The sequence below is a fragment of the Callospermophilus lateralis genome, chromosome 11, assembly GCF_048772815.1.
Source record: "Callospermophilus lateralis isolate mCalLat2 chromosome 11, mCalLat2.hap1, whole genome shotgun sequence".
NCBI classification, from domain to species: Eukaryota; Metazoa; Chordata; class Mammalia; order Rodentia; family Sciuridae; genus Callospermophilus; species Callospermophilus lateralis.
The window spans coordinates 40,540,493-40,558,518 of record NC_135315.1 but is presented as its reverse complement, the minus strand read 5'-3'; the positions used below and the strand labels follow the sequence as shown (position 1 = coordinate 40,558,518).

General features: G+C 49.8%; 1 protein-coding gene and 1 pseudogene across 1 annotated transcript in view; both read left to right on the top strand.

Annotated features, from left to right (window-relative positions):
- Positions 1-353: 353 nt before the first annotated feature.
- Rab11fip4 (RAB11 family interacting protein 4) overlaps positions 354-18,026 on the top strand; it is a 106,333-nt gene continuing 88,660 nt past the window's right edge. Inside the window, exon 1 of the mRNA XM_076870699.1 lies at positions 354-512. Within this exon, the coding sequence (XP_076726814.1) occupies positions 354-512 (159 nt within the window). The remainder of the gene's footprint in view (positions 513-18,026) is intronic.
- Positions 13,821-14,387, top strand: LOC143410892 (dual specificity protein phosphatase 18-like; annotated as a pseudogene).

Below are 18,026 nucleotides of genomic sequence, written 5' to 3'. Positions count from 1 at the left end.
CGCAAAGCAGGCGGCTGCCGGCAGCGCGCCCCGCTGCCTGCCGGCGAGTGCTGCCCTACTCCCGAGGCCGCGCGCGGCTCCTTTTGTCTGCCGCGTCCCCGCCGCCGCCGCCAGCCTCGGGCTCGCGCGCGGCCCCCGCCCCTCTCCTGCCCCCTCCCCTCCCCCCACCGGAGCGGCGGGGCTGCGGCGCCGCAGCTGACTCCAGCGGCCGCCGCCGGGCGGAGGCTGCGCGTCGCAGACCCAGGCGGGCGGCCGGGCGGCGGCCCAGGACGCGCGGCGATGGCGGCGCAGGGCGGGCTGCGGCGGGCGCGGCGCGCGGCGCGGGGCTCGGGCTAGCTGCGGGGCCCGCCCGGATGGCAGGCGGCGCGGGCTGGGCGGGCGCCCCCGCGGCTCTGCTGCGCTCCGTGCGCCGCCTGCGCGAGGTGTTTGAGGTGTGCGGCCGCGACCCCGACGGCTTCCTGCGCGTGGAGCGCGTCGCGGCGCTCGGACTGCGCTTCGGCCAGGGTGAGGAGGTAAGGCGGCCGCGCCCAGCCGGTCCTCGGCACCACTGTCCCTGAACCCGCTGCCCTCGCGAGCCCGGCTTCGGTGCCTTCCGCGTCGCCCCTCCCCCAGCTTACCGGCCGTGTCACCCACGCCTGGGACCAGTCTCCGCGTTCCACAAGCCCAAGGCGGTGGCTTGCTTCGCTTGAGAAATCCTACCTGTGCCAACCCCATTCCCTCTGCTAGGGTCAGGGACCGTGGGCCCGGGGTCACCCCTGCCCAGTCGGACCCTTACTTTCCACCCTCAGCCCCGGGCTGCTGGCGTATGCGTCAGGCTCAGTGCGGGTTCCTCTGGGCGATCTTCGAACCCGGTGGGTTCTTGGGGATGGGAGCTGTCAAAATATGGCCTTGGAACCCCCATCCTCTGAAGACCAAGTCGCGGTGGAGCTGTGGGGGGGGCACTCTGTGCACCCTGCTGGGCCTTTCCCAAGGGACAAGCAGGGGCACTTAGCCTTGACTGCAGCCCCTGCCACAAACACAGGAGGAGGGTCTGTTTGGGGCCATCCTGGATTCTCGCCCAGTGCCTGGTGACCTCCCATGCAGGCCTGGCTGGCAGCTGACTGTGTTGGCTGCGACAGGCCAGCAGAGCCAAGCCTAGGAAGTGATAGCTGAGCAGCGTGTTTTCCCGTGGTGTGGCCACATTCATGGTGGAAAGCAGGAGTTGTGTGGATTGTTAGCACGGTTGGAATCTCAGGTTTGGTGCTGCCAGTGGGCAGACAGAGTAATATCAATAAATGCCAGAGGATAGTGTCCTCTCACCACTGTCAGCACAGGGACTGTGTTTTGGGGGGGAGTACAAGCCACTCACCTGACTGGAGAGCATCCCTCACCCTTAATCTCCTTCCCACTGGGCAGTGGTCATGATTCTCTCACGGGGACAAAAGACCTGAGCAGTGGATTTCCAAGGCCACCCAAGACCTCAGGCCTTACATAGGGAGCCTGGTGTCATGGGTCTCTAGTGGGCACTAGCTGGAATTCTGTTCCCAGGACAGGTCAGGCCTGGCATCTTGGAACATGGGTGGTGCTGGGTGATGACCAGTAGGCTCATGTCTCCCTGTCACCTGACAAGTGGGAGGTGATGATGATCCCTCCTGAGTACCTGGGCAGGGGCCAGGACCTGGGAATCCCTGAGAATAGCAGGTAGAAGAGAGTGAGGTAGGTGTCAGGTTTGAGGACTCCAGTCCCTATCCCAGGGTACTCATGCTATGGTTCCTATTGGAGCCTGTCCTCCGCCTCTGCTGGCTTTACTCAGGGGCATTGCTTGCCACCACCAAGGTCCTTCTTCCCCAAAAGCCAGCAAAACCTCCCCTTTCCCAGTGGCTCCCATCTGAGGTAGGCTGAGCGGCCCCCTAGCACCTAGGACACTGGCTGCAGGTGAGAGAAATCACCCAGCTCTGGCTGAAACAAGAGATTCCAGAACCATAGAGCCTCAGTCCTGGAATGGCCTCCCAGAAACCTCTGGCAGGAGGCCACTGGCCTCAGCCACATGCTCCAAGTCTCACAACCTTACCCTCAAGCTGGACAGCTCCTATTTTAGAAACTTCTACATTCCAGATACAAACCTGCTTGTCACTTAGTCATCTGGTTCTGCACAGGGGCTCATGTGGGTTTCTATTCTATGTGGCAGCCTTTAAATATTTTAATACAGCACTGCTGCCGCTTCCCTCCTCCCATCTTGCCAGTTTAATGTCAAATAACCCCTGTCCAGAAGTTACTTTCTTACTGCCCAGAAGAGGCCAAAACCTCTGGCTTCTGGCCCTGGAGTTGCCATTGACTAATCTTGTGACTTTCTCTAGCAGTTATGTGAAGGTCCTGGACCAGGAGACCCCACCACATCACTGGCAGCTCAGGGGGGTGCTTGCCTATTCAGTAGTGTCCATGTTCTTCATTCATGCTAAGTTTCTGGCCACTGAAATCTTCAGGGATCTCTTAAGAAACCTCTGCCATGGATCCTTCATGGGGAGGGACAGTGATTTTTTTCCCTTATTAAACCATAATCATTTATTATTACAGAAGTGGTATATATGTAGTACAGCAAATTGGAAATACAGACAATCAGAAATAAACGTATCATCCCCCAAGGAGCCTTGGGTGATCCTTTTGGTCACATTCTTTTAGAGCTGTTTCCATGCTTATATGTAGACTTTCTCCATAAAATGAGATCATACTCTGCACAGTATTTTGTAACCTAATTTCTTTCTAATAAATGATTATCACCTTTCTGCTTCAATAAATTTTTGGCACATTTTGTACAGATACCTTTTCCAGATTTCTCATTTGATCTGAAAATGTCCACTTTTTAGGCTGATTTGTTTAAGACCATTTCTCTCCAGGTCTGTGTAGTGCATCTGGCTATCCACCGCCCCTCTCCCTCATAACTCTGACTTGCTGAAGAGATCAGGCCTGTTGTGTCATTAATTTCTTGAATCTAAGCTTGTTACTTGATCCTTATTCCAATTAAATTTTATCTTTTTCATTTCATCATGTTGTATCACTGAGAGAGACTTTGACATCCCATCTCTGTCACTCTCATTAAGAATACAGGGCAGGACCACGGACAGGGCCCAAGGCACTGTAGGGACACTTCTATTCACAGAGGAAGACTTATGGAACTGAGTTTTGCATCCCAGTTCACTACACATCAGATTCGCAGATGCAGTGTCCATCAGAAGCATAATTTCCCTCCACAAGCAGAGCTCCTTCAAAATTCCTGTGTATTCCAACAGTTGGTATTTCATTTGTTAAAAAAAAAATCAAACAGCAACACTGATTTCCCAGCCCATGGATGCCCCAGAGTGGGTAGTTATCACTCATTAGATATGGGGTTCAATGTCTGCATTTTACCAGCTACCCCCAGAATACCAAGGATACCAGGATCAAATGCTTTGCAAAAATTACAACATAACTAGGTTTCAGAGTATGAGATAAAATGTCCATGAGGCCATACAAGATTAGATAAATGCATAATTAAATGAATGAATATATAATAAGAAAATCTCCCATACAGTAGAAATCCAAATAATTTATGTAGCCAATTCTCCCATCAAGGAGGTGAAGTGAAACTCTGTATAGCTTTAAATAAGAAATGTACAGTGACTTTCTTCTAAAGAATGCAGTATAGAAAGAAGGGGAAAGAGCAGCTTCACAGTGAAGGAACCTGATGAACAGTCCAAGAATGTGATCAAGGTCAACATCAGAAGTGATATGTCATATAGATGGTATGTGCCCTTAATATAAGAATGGCACTTTACCTCTGTGGTTTCCCTTCCCAAACCCATAGCCCCAGAGTAATCATGAAAAAATATCAGACAAATACTAGCTGCGGGGCATCCTACCAAATACCTGACAGGTTCCCCTCAAAATGGTCAAGGTCATTGAGGACAAGGGAAGTCTGAGAAACTATCACAGCCAAGTAAAACCTAAGGAGTCATGAGAACTAAACGTAAAGTGGTATTCTGGATGGGATCCTGGAAGAAGAACAGAACGTTAATGGGCTTCAGTCGATAATGTTGTATATGTATTGGGTTGGTCTGTGATAATCCCCTGATTTATTGACCTAGGACTCATAGCAGAAAAGAGAAGACAATACAATTTTTAAAAATGTTTTTCAGACTGACTTTTTAAAAAAATAGCTTTATTTTATTCTTTTATTTTTATGTGGTACTGAGGATTGAACCCAGGGCCTCATATGGCAAGTGCACTACCGCTGAGCCACAACTCCAGCCTCAAGACAATTAAATTTGTTGAAAACTTTGCTCTTAAAGAATGCAAAGATTGGAAGAGCAGGGAGGATCCCATTGTTCTGACCCTGATGGTGTACAGCACATGGAAGGAGAGACAGGAAAAGTACATAAAGTGATTGCTGTGCCCCGAGCCCACATTAACTTCTGATTCATTGCTATTTTTCTAGCTTTTCTAGGCCTTTGCTTACTCCTCCATAAAGTGAGGTTGATAATAATCTCCATAGGATTTGGGGGAGGCTTGAATGAGTTAATACATGTAAAGAGTCTCATGTAAGATGGGCGCCATGATGCACACCTATAATCCCATTAACTCAGGAGGCTGAGGCAGGAGGATTGCAAGTTTGAGGCCAGCTCAGCAACTTTGCAAGAGCCTCAGCAATTTAGTGAGACCCTGTCTCAAAGTAAAAAATAAAAAGGACTGGGGGTGTAGCTCAGTGGTAAAGCTACCCCTGGGTTTAATCCCCAGTACCAGATAGATAGATAACTAGCCAGCTATAACCCAATATCTACACAGACAAGAAACATAGAATTGTATCTGCTGCTCTTATTATTTTCTAAAAAGTTGCAGATATGTTCAATAGGCTGTTCTAGGCTGAAGATTTGTTGGGGATTAAGGTCAAGAACTAGGACCTGTCTCTGATGTTCTCAGCCTCTCCTCCTTGTCCACCTCTGATCTTTCAGCTCCTCTTCTATCCCTTCAGTGGTCAGAGAGTAGAAGGCATTAAAGCAGGTAGAGAGAACTGGGGGTGCAGCTTAGTGGTAGAGCACATGCTCAGCATGCACACTAGGCCCTAGGATCAATGCCTGGGGTGACGGGAGGGAAAACAGTTGGAAATATCTTGTACTACATTTCCCTTTTATATATTCGTCTCTGTTTTCCAACTTGAAGACCATCATTCATGCTAAAAAAAAAAAAAAAATGGAAACAAAAGTAATGAATAGGTCTCTGCTATCCATTAACCCAGCACCTTCTCCTCCGGGCTCTGGGCCTGTCCTTTGGGGGAAGTAACTGAACTTTAGCTAACCTGGGACTAGCCTGTAATTTCCCTCTTCTTTGTAGCTGCCCCTGGATATAGCCAAAAGCAACAGAGCTACTTGCCTCCTTGTTCATATTGAGAGGAGGTCAAGTAATGGTCCTGATTGGGTTCCCTTAGACCCTATGTCACCTCTGGGCTAGTGACTGCCGCAAGAAAATGCTGGCCACTTGACATAAGTGTAGGTATTGAAGCTATTGCAATGAGCTGACACTAGTCAGGAGCCCACCCTGGGGCCTTCAGAGATGTACGGGCTTCCAGGAGCAGGGGAACCCAGAACTACAACTGGTTCAACTCTTAAGGAGAAGAGATTAGAATGTTGGAGAAGAAAGAGCTGTGGCCCCCACATCTGTGACCAGAAGAAAAGCTGGAGGGAAAAACAGGCCAGACCGGCTTGTCCCTGTAGGCAGCAGGAAGACCCAGGTAGCCAAGATCAAGTGTGTGTTCAGAATGGAAGCTGGGTCGGGGCAAGCCTGGAGATGAGACTTCTCAGGAGGCTGTGATGTGTGACATGAGCAAGAGGATCATGTCAGACTCTAGATGCAGCCATCTTGTACCTGTAGGTGCTGAAGGGCTTAGGGTCACCAGGCTGGGCAGGGTCACAGCAGGACCTGGAGCTTAGGCCCAGGAACTTCCTCCAGCACCAGAATGGAAACCAAAGAAGCAAAGAAGGAGAAAGGAGATGGGGCCCAGGAGGGAGGGCAGAGGGAGAGCCTTTAGTGGGGAAAGAGGTGGCTGGATGATTCCTAAAGGCTGCTCAGACTGGTGGCCCCAGAGTGGGCAACTATGGAACCCGGGAGTGAGAAGCTGTTTCTTCTTCCTCAGGTCAGAGTTCCAGCACCAGAGAAGTTCTGTGCTGGTCAATACTGCCTTGGAGGGAAGTGCAGATATAGGGCAGCCATGAGGGCCTGGGGACGCCAGACTCCTGGACACAGCCCCACGCAGGTGCTTGACGCAAACTGGAACACTGGTGTCCCCAGTCTATTTCGGGAGGTTTGGCCAGAGGGGGTTCTGCTTTGGCCCTGGAGTAGGTGTTTGGGGTCCCTCCCCTCCTGTTCTGAGCAGTCCCTTCAGGTTGGGTGCAGAAGAGAGCTCAACAGCCGGCTGAGATTGAAGAGCTGAGCAGAGCAGATCCCAGCAAGATGGAGGGGAAAAATCCACTGGTTTGGAAACAATGTGTGTCATGCCTGACTTAGCTGCTGTCTTCTCCCACTCCAAAATTATTGAGTGAATTACCCCCAGATTTTACTATTACCCTTAACACAGATTTCAAGATTAATTTTTTTTTTTTTAACTTTCTACACTTCGTGTGTACCTGCTTTGTGCCAGCACTGTTCCAGGCCCTGGGAAAGAGCTGCACTTGAAGCTTAAGTTCTGATGAGAGTGAGGAAGAGCAACTAAAAAGGGACTATTGAAAAAAAAAAAAACACATCAGGTAGGAAGTGCTAGAAAGAGACATAAAGGACTAAACAAAAACTGACACTCTTAAGATGATTTCACCCAAGGATAATTGGAGCTGGAATGAAATGGGGACTGCACCTTGCAGATGTCTGGTGCAGCATGGTCCAGGCAGAGGAAGGAGCTGGCATGACAGGGAGAGGCCGGGTTGGGAAGAAGGCAGAGAGTGGGGTGGGCAGCTCGCGGGGCCCTCCCTGAGCAGCTTTGGCTTTTACCATGAGTGAGGTGGAGCCCTGGGGGAGTTCTGAGCAGAGTGGAGATTCAAACTGCCTGAAGTTTGAACAGGACCATTCTGGCCCCTGCAAGAGGGATGGGCAGAGTAGAGACTGTGAGGAGAGGGGCAGGGAAAGGGGGAGACTGCGAGGAGAGCGTCTGGTAGTGTGGAACAGGGGAGTGGTGGATTTTGAAAACAGCCGAGTGGAAGAGGGTTGTGAGAGGCGAGAATCTGGAGGTAGGCTGCTACTTGCTGAATAGGGAAAATGGAGGAGGGCTGGCGTGAGGAGCAGGATTTCTACCTGAGACCCCACCGGACTTCAAGTGCAGAGGTGGAGCCAGGGGTAGATTGATAAGTCCAAGGCAGGTGCCTGAGCCAAGCTTCTCCTGGAAGACACTGGTCCTCTCTCCCTTTTCTTCTGCCCCACTGGCCCTTAGGTCTCACTGCCCGCAACTGAGAAGTTTGCATGAGGTAGAAGCCCAGCACTTGAATCAGGTGTGATTTAGTGCCCTTTAAAAACCAGGCACACCAGGTGCAAGGGTGCACACCAGTGCAGCAACTCTGGAGGCTGAGGCAGGAGGATTGCAAGTTTGAGGCCATTCTCAGCAATTTAGCAACATCCTGTCTCAAAATAAAAAGTAAAAAAAGAGCTAGGATGTAGGTCAGTGGCAGAATGCCTTTGAGTTCAATCCCCAGTACTCCCCAAAAATCAGGGGTGCAAGGCTCTATTAGGTTGCCTTGGGCATCTTTTCTTGGAGCACATAGCCACTTCTTGCCCTCATGTTGCATCCTCTTCTTTCTGGGATGCCAGTTGCCCACCTGCCAGCCTCTCTGGCTGAGAGCTGCCCCTTGCCTGCTCTCTGCACAGACAAGAACCAGGCTGGCTCCAGTGGATGTTGTTTGCAGCCATCCCCACCCCGCTATTGAACTTGAGGTTCTTAGTGCCCTTCTTCCCCTCACTATCCCTCCATCCCCAGCATCTTCTGATCCCTGGAGACCCCTCAGGACCACCAGTTCCCTGCAGTCTGTCATCCTTAGGGACATTGCTAAGGATCTATTGCCCATAGCTTCTGTGCTCCTGTGAAAGGAGAGCAGAGCAACCCAGAACCCAAAAGTTTATAAACCAGTGATCCAAGAGGGAAGCAGGCTCCATGTGGCCAGAGCCCAAACTGTAGGATCTCTTGTCTTGCCATTAGACACAAGGCTTTGAGTCCAACCCACATCTCATTTGCTCATGGCTTACAGAAAGGAAAAAAAAAAAAAAAAAAAAAACTGACGGGAATGGTGGTACATACCTGTAAATACCTGTAATCCCAGCAACTTGGGAGGCTGAGACAGGAAGATTGGGAGTTCAAAGCCAGCTTCAGCAAATTAGTGAGGCCCTAAAAAACTTAGAAAGACGCTGTCTCAAAAAATAAAAAGGGCTGGGGTGTTGCTCTGTGGTTAAGCATTCTGGATTAAATTCCTAGTACCAAAAACAAGAAAATAACCTCTGAAAAGATTACCAGCTTCCTCCAAAAGCATTTACTAATTGAACATGGGCCTATAGTGAGCTTGTTACCATGAAGGTCCCAGTCTAAGACCTGCACCTGGACAAGGCAGACAGAGAGCTGATTTGCACCAAATCAAGACCTGAAAGGGGAGTAGAGGTCACCAGATTGGACTTTCCGTTCAGTGCTTGTATTATTCAGTGCTTGCACCATTCCCAAGGCAACCCCATTCTGCACTGACCAGGCTCTGGTGGAGTTCTCTTTTATATAGTGAGCTGAGGTCTGTCTCTTAATGCCCCATCTGCTCATCCTGCCCTCTACCCACCCAGCTGACCATCTACCTGCCTACTCCCAATGCATCCGTTTATACAACCACTTATCCATCCATCTACCCACTTGTTATCCTCCCCAACCATAGATCCAGCCGTCTACCTGTTGATCTATCCAGCCACCCAGCCACCTTCCCACCCACCCATCCATTGACACTCTTCTCTTCCACTTGTTCCCATCCTCATGTTCACCCACCTTTCCACCAGCCTCCCATCTGTCCATTCTTCCAGTTGCCATCTGACCATCATTTACTGCCTGCCATGCATGAGGCCTAAGCACAGACTTAAGAACAGGTCTTGCTTTTTCAAGGAGGGACAAGTGGCTCAATGTGGGGTAGGCACATGAAAGGCAGGAGGATGAGAACTCAGGCTGGAACAAGGGCCAGATGGTGACCTTCGGGAGGCTTCAGGAGCTAGAACTGTCTGGCTCAGGCGAATTTTGGAAGGACAGCAGCACTCCAGTACAAGCCTGCCCTGTTTTTATGATTTCTCACTTCCCATGCAAGCCATGGGTTCTGCCAAGGACTGAGGCCTTCCTGAAAGAGTGAGAAGCTGGGTTATTTTTGAAGGTGCTTATTATGATGGCTGGACCTCGGTTTGCTTGTCTAGAAAATGGAGGTCATTGGGCTGGGGATGTGGCTCAAGTGGTAGCGCGCTCGCCTGGCATGCGTGCGGCCCGGGTTTGATCCTCAGCACCACATACAAACAAAGATGTTGTGTCCGCCAATAACTAAAAAATAAAAATTAAAATTCTCTCTCTCTCTCTCTCTCCCTCTCTCACTCTCTCTTTAAAAAAAAAAAAAAAAAGAGAGAAAATGGAGGTCATTAACCCTTATTTGTGGGACTGTTTAGAGGACTGGAGATAAGAATCCCTGAGACACCTAGCATGGGGCCTCCTGCATGGTTCCTGTGGGCCACCTGCCCCGGGACTGCAGGCATCCTTGCTGCCCTCAGTCCTTTCCTCCGCCTGCTCCTTTCAGGCACAGGACTCCCATGTGCAATGGCCAGAGTTCCTCCTAAAGCCACATAGGCAGAAAGGATAAGGGAAGCAAGGAGCCAGTCCTGTGGCTTGCTGGTCACCTTTGTGTTCCTTATCCCTTCACCTCCAGCAGTAGGAGGTGAAGTGACTTGGGCAGGATCCTCCAGGAAGTGGAGGAGCTAGGATTTGAGCACAGGCCCGTCTGGATTTTTTTTTTTTTTTTTGGTAGATGGAAACAATACCTATATCCCATTTATTGATTTATTAATGCAGCGCTGAGGATTGAACCCAGTGCCTCACGTGGTAGGCAAGTGTTCTACCACTGAACTACAACCCCAGCCCGAGGCCTGTCTGGTTCTAAAGTTGCCTTCTAAGCTGCCTGCAAGTGGGGGTCCCAGGCTCTTAGGAGGTCAGGAGGGGAGAAGAACCCGCACAGTAGAGGCTTCATCTGGCTTTCTGGGCCTGGGATGGTCTGGGTCGGGGGCCAGGACAGAGCAGAAGTAGGTTCCTGATCTGTAGGGCTGGGGAGAAAGGAAGTTGGCCTCTGTGGGTGGTGTCAGGGGCCAATAGGACCTGAGGTGAGAGGAGGGAGGCTGCCAGCTAATTGCACCCTGCAGGATGCATCTCCCCACTTCCTGTTCAGGTGGTGATTAAGTAGGCCCAGGAGGCACTAATTTCTCTGTCTGCTCAGATTTCCTACCAGACACCACTGTAATCTGCAGGCCTGAACTGTGTGTGGCAGGGGCCTGAGCAGGCTGATTCTGTCTCCACTAGGTCAGTCCAACTGCACCTTGACCACATTCTCCAGCTCCTCCATCTTTCTTGGCCTGAACTGCAGATTATTCCAGCCACAAAGGGCCCCCTGAGGCCTCAGAGGGCCCTGACCCCCTCTTCTTGTCTGTCCCCTATCCCTCGCCACCTTCTTTTCTAGCACCTCAGTTCAGCCCACACTGGTTCTAACATATAGAGCTGAGGTTTTGGCATAAGCAGCATCGGGATTGAGACCCAGAACCACAACTTAACTTGCTCTGTGACTCTGAGAAGTTGCTTAACTTCTCTGTCCCTCAGTGTACTCATCCATAAAGTGGGGATAATGTCAGTTATATGTGTTAAGCCCTTACCACAATATCTGACATGCAAGTTAATATGACTGTGAGCACTAATTCTGGTTTTCTGAGTGAACTGTCCATTTCCACTCCCTCACAGACTTTTGTGAGCTCCTGTTCTGTGATATACTTGGGGCTGAAGGATGTACAGATGAATAAGATAGGATTTTTCTCCCAAGGGAGCGCCTTAATGTGGGGCAGGTAGACTACAATAGAAATATTTTTTTTAATTTTATTTTTATTGACAAATAGTAATTGTATATATTGTACCATGTGATGCCTCGATACTTTTAGGTATTGTGGAATGAACACATTAGGTTAATTAACGTGTCCATCACATAATTCTTTTTTGGTGAGAACATTTAAAATCCACTCTTTCAGCAATTGTGAAATAGACGATACATAATCACTAACTATAATCACCTTGCTGGGTAACAGATCACCAGAACTTATTCCTCTTACTGGCACTTTGTAGCTTGGACCAACAAAATCCCTTCATGTCCCACTCCCAGCCTCTGCAAACCACCCTTCTCCTCTAGGGTAGAAATCTTGGCAGCACACCTGTGAGAAGCACAGGGCTGGAGTGCTTGGGGACAAAACAGGAGATCTACTCTGCTTAGATCACTCCGATTCACCTTGGGAAAGCCCGTCCACAGGTGACTCTGGGGCTGAGTCTGGAGCAGGGCTCACAGGGCTGGAAGGGCAGGATGGGTATGCAAGAGGAGAGACCTAAGAGGCAGAGGCCCCCTGGAGGAAGGAAGGCAGGTGAGAAAGAGAGGGGCCGGCTTGGCAGGCAGAAGCCAGGTGGAGAGGGCTGGGCTGGATTCGACCCCCAAGGTGTGAAGGAGGTGAAGCAGAGGGTCCATTGGATTTCAGAGGAGCCCATCTGTAAGTAGCCTGGAGTGAGAATGAGGAAGTGAGGAGGCCGAGGTGGGGGCCCTGTCCTGTTCAGAGGCAGGGAGCAGGGACTCTGAGGGTGGAGAGAAGGGGAAGGGGCAATTCCTGGTGGTTCACAGAACTTCCCACGAGTTCCCTGTGATTCCCTCCTGGGTGACTGGGTGATGGGGCTTGAGCTTAGTACACGGTGACCACTGGCTTTAAAATGTCTACACACCTACAGAGCCAACGAAACTAGGAGGCCTGACCTTACCCATATATCCTTCCGAGGGCAACTGTGCTTCATTTTTAAACAAACTTCACAGTGTTACTGTTGATGTATAAATTTAAATTACTTTAGAGGAAAAAAGAGCTAACTATCCCTGAACTGGATTTCTATAGTCTAAAACCCTGTCCTGACCTTGGCCATTACCTGCATATGATGATGATCAGTGAGTGTGAGGTGTTGACCCCTTTCCACCTGATGCCATTTCCTGTGCCCACACCCTAGCCACAGGATTGGTCCTCTCATAAGTCACCATCCGTGTCTACACAGTGTTTCATTTGCCTTGCAAATGTCTGCCTTATCACTGAACCTGGCCCACGTGGCTGGGTCCATGGGCCAGCTGGTCAACCAAGGCTCCTCAGTGACCTCTGCAGAGCAGGCAGAGTGGAGCCCCCACTGCTCTGCAGACAGTGACCTCCAGAAGGGCTGTCTGGAGTCAGGGTTGGGGGCCCACAGGGTAAGTCTTGGGCAGCCTGTGCTAGGCTGGACCTCCCTCAGTCCCACTGACTGTCCTTTGGGCTCTGCTTCCACCAGTGTGGGTGCTCGGCTGCCAGCCAAAGGACCAGCCTCTGTCTGCTATGGGTGTCCAGAGCTCCTGACCCCAAGTGGGCACAGCCAGGAGACACCTGCTGCCATCTCCTAGGCACTAAGTGGGTGGGATCAAGGGCCTGTTGGTCCCCTCATCTGGCCAGAGGCATTGGCATTTGGGCGTCTGGCCACCCTTTTCTGGTGCCATCTGGATGGTTCTTTGTCTCTCCTGCCTTCTCTGTCTCCTCCTCTCTTATAGCAAACCCTGCCCAAGGCATGCAGGTCCCTGTTTTTCCACATCCCCATGGACACTGAGTAGTATTTTCAGTTTGTTTCTGCCAGTTCAATAGATGTGTAATGGTATCTCAGACTTGTTTAAATTTTCAGTTTGGATTACTAATGCAGCTTTGCATTGTTTTCATGTTGCTCCTTACTGTGCGAGTGTGTGGGCGTGTTGGGATTGAACTAGGACTTGGTGCATACTAAGCCTGTGCTATACCACTGAGCTATGCCCCAAGTCTCCAACCTCCTTTTCCTGAGTCTGACTAGGAACTCATGAATTTTTTTTTCCAATGGGTTTTAATTCATTCCATTATTCTTTCTGATGCTCAGAGGTTTGTTTTGTTCTAATGCAGCATGATAACATTTTGATCATTATTACTTGCTATAATTTATTTATTTTGGTGCTGGGGATGGCGCCCAGGGCCTTTGCTAGGCAAACACTGTACCACTGAGCCCCTGCTGCAGTCCATCATTGCCCTTTAAAAGAGCTCTCTGATTTTTCCCACCATATATGGATTTTTAAGTATATAACATGTTTCAGAAGCTTTAATTAGCATTGCACTAACTTAGACAGTGTTGTCTTCTTGACTGCATATTTAGTCCTCCCAACAGGAGCAAAATATTAACATTAAAAATAAACTGGAGTGATTTCAAAGCTGGTAATTGGTTAAGTCGGAGCCCAGAATGGAAGCCGAGATTTCTCTGAGACCTGAGCAGCCGACTCCTCTCCTCGAGGAGAAACCATTTTTATGGAAACCAGATTGCTGGGCCCGTGGGGATTGTGGTCCATGCCTCGAAACTGGTCTCTCTCCTTGAGACCTTTGGCTGGGGATAATCGGTGCCACTTTTTCATCAATGAACCCCCTCATACTCCTACTGGAGAGAGTTTTCCAGGGACACAGCTTACAGAAAAATGCAGGCCTCATGGGTCACCAACTGCTGACCCACTGCCTTGATGACAGCACCCCTGTGCACCTTCCAAGTTCAGTTCCAGCAGCCCTCAGTCAGCGGCCTCTCCCAGATCACCAGAAGCCTGTACATTAGCAATGGTGTGGCTACCAACAGCAAGCTCTTGCTGTCCAGCAACCAGATTACTTCAGTCAGCAGTGTCTCGGTAGAGGTGGTAAATACCTTCTGGGAGGATATCCAGTATACACAGGTGCCTGTGGCTGATGCACCCAGCTCAAAGCTCTATGACTTCTTTGACCCCATTGCCGACCACAACCACAGTGTGGAAATGAAGCAGGGCCATATATTGCTACACTGTGCTGCTGGCATGAGCCGCTCAGCTACTTTGGGCCTTGCCTACCTTATGAAGTACCATGCCATGTCCCTGCTGGATGCCCACACATGGATCAAGTCATGCCGGCCCATCATCCGACCCAACACTGGCTTTTGAGAGCAACTCATCCATTATGAATTCCAGCTGTTTGGCCAGAATACTATACACAAGGCCAGCTCCCCAGTGGGAATGATCCCTAACATCTATGAGAAGGACATCTGTTTGATGATTCCACTGTAAATCATCCCCTAAGCCCCTGCTTTGGGTCAGTGTACAGACCTGTTGTTGGTCCTATATCAGGATCTGAACTTGAACAGTCTTTGTCGATACAGGAATGCACCAGATGATACCTTTTATAAGGGCAAAAAAAAGAGAAAGTGATGCCACAGCTTTCAACTTTGAAACCCATATCTTTAAAGATTACACTCAATTATTAGAGGTAAAGATAAGTTTTTTACCCCATGAGTGGGGCAGGGCATGGCTGCTGGTCAGAGGGTGAAATGAGGCAGGTGGTACACTGGACAGAGACCAGAGCCCCAGTGCCTGGAGTCTGCTGCCTTCCCTAGACCGAACAACTCAGAAATGAGACTGCTCAATCCCACTTTTCTCCTTCAAACCCAAAGCCAAAGCCTTAAGCATGGCACCCTCTGAACTTTTCACAGTAAGTGCCAACCTACTGGATAAGTGGACTTCAAATAGTGCTCTGGGAACTCTACAGGCCCCAAACAACCCACATCCACCAGTGGCCCTACTCCAGTTTTCTAAGATCAGGTTAACACAGAAGATAGTTTTCAAATAAACATTTCACTGTCATAAACTTTTTAAAAATTAAAAAAAATAAGCTGAGCTAAATTAATGCTTAATATTTAATGTATTTAGTTTCTATAAGGATAAGGATAAAGCCCTCTTTTCCCACTGACTTTTTTTTTCTTTCTAGCTGCTTGTCACTAGCATATAGGGATGCAATTGATTTTTGTAAATTTATCTCCTTTTTCACCACTAGTATGAACTCATTTATTACTTCCAGTAATTTTCTGGTTGATTCCTTTGGATTTTCTCGTCAGCAGTAACATTCTGTTCAGAGGTAATTGCTTTGTTATGCCTTCTTTCTCACGTTTCTGAGTTCAGTTGCTTTTCCTTCTGCGATGGGAGCCACCAGTGTTTCTAGAACTGGATAAAAGGGGTGGGCACAGGAGACATCTGCCCTGACGTGGCCAGGGTAGGGGGGTGGCATGCTGGGACCTTGGCCACATGGCACCATTGTGAGTCAGGAAAACAGGCTGGGCAGGTGCCTGGCCACAGCTGCCCTGGAGGCTATCCCCAAGGAGGATGGACCCTGGAGTGGTCGAACGCTGGTGTTGCTGTGGGAAGGGGTCAGGTGTAGAGGGAAAGGGTCTGGCAAGAGGTGTCCAGTGTCTGGCTGTGGGTCAGGGGAAGTGGTCAGAAGCAGCAAAGCAAAGAGAACGGACAGAATGTGCACAGATGGCCAGAGCTGACCTTGGGTAGCCATAAGTTGCTGGTGGAGCCCAGGCAGTCCCCACCCTCTGCTGTGGACTTGGACAGGTTGGTGGGGGCTGGCACAGGCAGGACCCCATCATACTTTTCTCCTTATTTTTAAAAACAGGGTGACTATAGCTTACCACCATTAAGTAGCATGTTGCTACTTGAGTTAGAGTTATATCCTTTAGCATGTTAAAAAGACTTCCCTTCCATGTCCCTTCTCCTTTTTTTAGTCTTACTGAAGAGCAGATGGTATATTGTACCAAATGACTTCTCAACATCTATTAAACATTTTAATGATGATTGCTGTTTTCCCAGTTTATGCAAAGAATTGCATTTGTTGAGGCAAATCTCAGACTGGCTGGACATGGTCAGGCGCTCATCCTCTACCCCTTCCACACCTGACTTTGGCCACCCAACACCTGGAATGGGAGAGATATTGTTCCCTAAAGGAAAGTCAGGGTGTGCCTACCAGGTGACCTTGGGAAGAAGCTTCAGATATATAATACAGCCTGACCTCCCAGCCCACAAGTGCTCTCCATTCCCAGCCTACCCTGGGGGAGCAGGAAGGGTCGTGGTTTCTGTGGTTCTCTGAGAACAGGCATGGAACCTCACAAGGGCATAGTCAGTGTTACTTGGACGACTGAGTGAGAGAATCAATGCAGGACAGGGGGACTAGCCCAGAACTGGGAGCCCAGGTCCTCTGCAGCTCTGTCCCCTGAAGTCTTGTGATCTGTCCTGTGATCTGCTGGAGGCTGCCAGAGGAAAGTTGGAGAGGCAGAGCACTTTGTGACCAACTATTCAGGTTCTGGGGCTGGAGAGATCATGGATCAACGCCCAGCTTACCGTCTTGCTGGCTCTGTGAGCCTGGATAGGTCTCCTCACTTCTTGAGCCTCATTGGTGAAGTGGGGCTGCAGCCATGCTCCATGAGTAGATAACTTGGTGGGTGAATGAAAGGTTGAGGGGAAGCATGTGGCACAGCCCCTGTGGATCCTCAGTACCTGATGTAGGGGAGTAGCCATTGTGGCCTCTCTGCAGCTTTAGGAGCATTTAGAAGAGAAAGCACTGCACTGATTGTAGATATGTGAATCTCTTGGCAGGGAGAGATAAGCATCCAAGTCCAAGTGTCACCAGAGGGGTTCTGAGGAAGTCCCTGCAATGGGGAGAAGGGGACTCAACTGGGCCCCAGGGAAGAATTTGCCACAGGAAAGAATTTCAGGGCACATCAGAAAATAAAGCATTGCTAAATTTGTTCTATGAAAGAAATCAACTGGGCAGTGTGCATTCAGAGCAGGACAGAGTGTGGGCGTTCCAGAGAGAGATGCACTTTGGGGGCTTTGGGTTCTTCTTTGAAAAGAAACCTTGTGAGGCTGTGCAGGGGAGGGTGTGTGTGCTGGGACTCCCTGGCGAATGCTACTTTTTGATCATGGACCACAGATCTTCTCTGGGATCTTCAGGTTGACCCTGTCTCCCCTACCTGATCAGTAATGTTTAGAATGTACCTGTATTAAAGGTTTCTTAAAATACATTTCTCTTGGTTTTATCTAATCTGAAGATACATTGTGTAGGCTAACCATTGCTCTCTATAGTCAAAATAAGGTAATTTTCATAGTTGCATGAATTTTCAGTACCTCTAAGATTGGTAGATTTCCCAGGAATTTGGGAGGAGAAACAGGTCTGGGAGTAGGTCTGCTCGCGGGGTGTTTAGGTGTGCAGCTACAGCCTCCTTTCTCCCTCTCTTTATTTCCTCCATCCTATCTCCCCAGAAGCCACTGGTAGTACACTCTAGGGGCTGGTTGACCTGCTGCTGCCACCGTGTGGCCCCAGCTTATTGTTGAGGATGATGATGGCAGGGAAGAGCACCCGCCTCTGCAGACACAGGGCAAATAGAAAGGGGGGACCACCTAACAGAAGAGGGCTCACGCTCTGTGAATTCTCACTTCTTCTCTTCCTGGCAGGTCCTTAGGCTCTCTGGCCTCAACTCCCTCAGTTCTAATATGGGCTAATAATAGAAACTGCTGCATAGGCGTGTGAGTTATGGATGGATTAATACTCGTAGGGCTCCTCGAATATCGCCCGACTCAGGAACTGTTCCTAGTGCTGCCGAGTGTCCTTGTCATGTCTCCATCACCACCACCCTTACTCCAGGGAGCTCACAACCCTGGAGGGACCCTGGTCACTGTGGGCGGAGTCTGCCCAGGAGGGGGTGGTGGCACAGTCCCCCCATTTTCACTACTGGTGCTGGGACTGTTCCCTCCACCATCCCTATCACCTAAGTGCCCTGGTGTCAGTCTCAGAGAGCATGTCCCAGCTAAAGACAGGGAGGGGGACTGGCTGAAGTCCAGCCTCTGACACTCTCTTTGGGGGTGCTGCTCAAT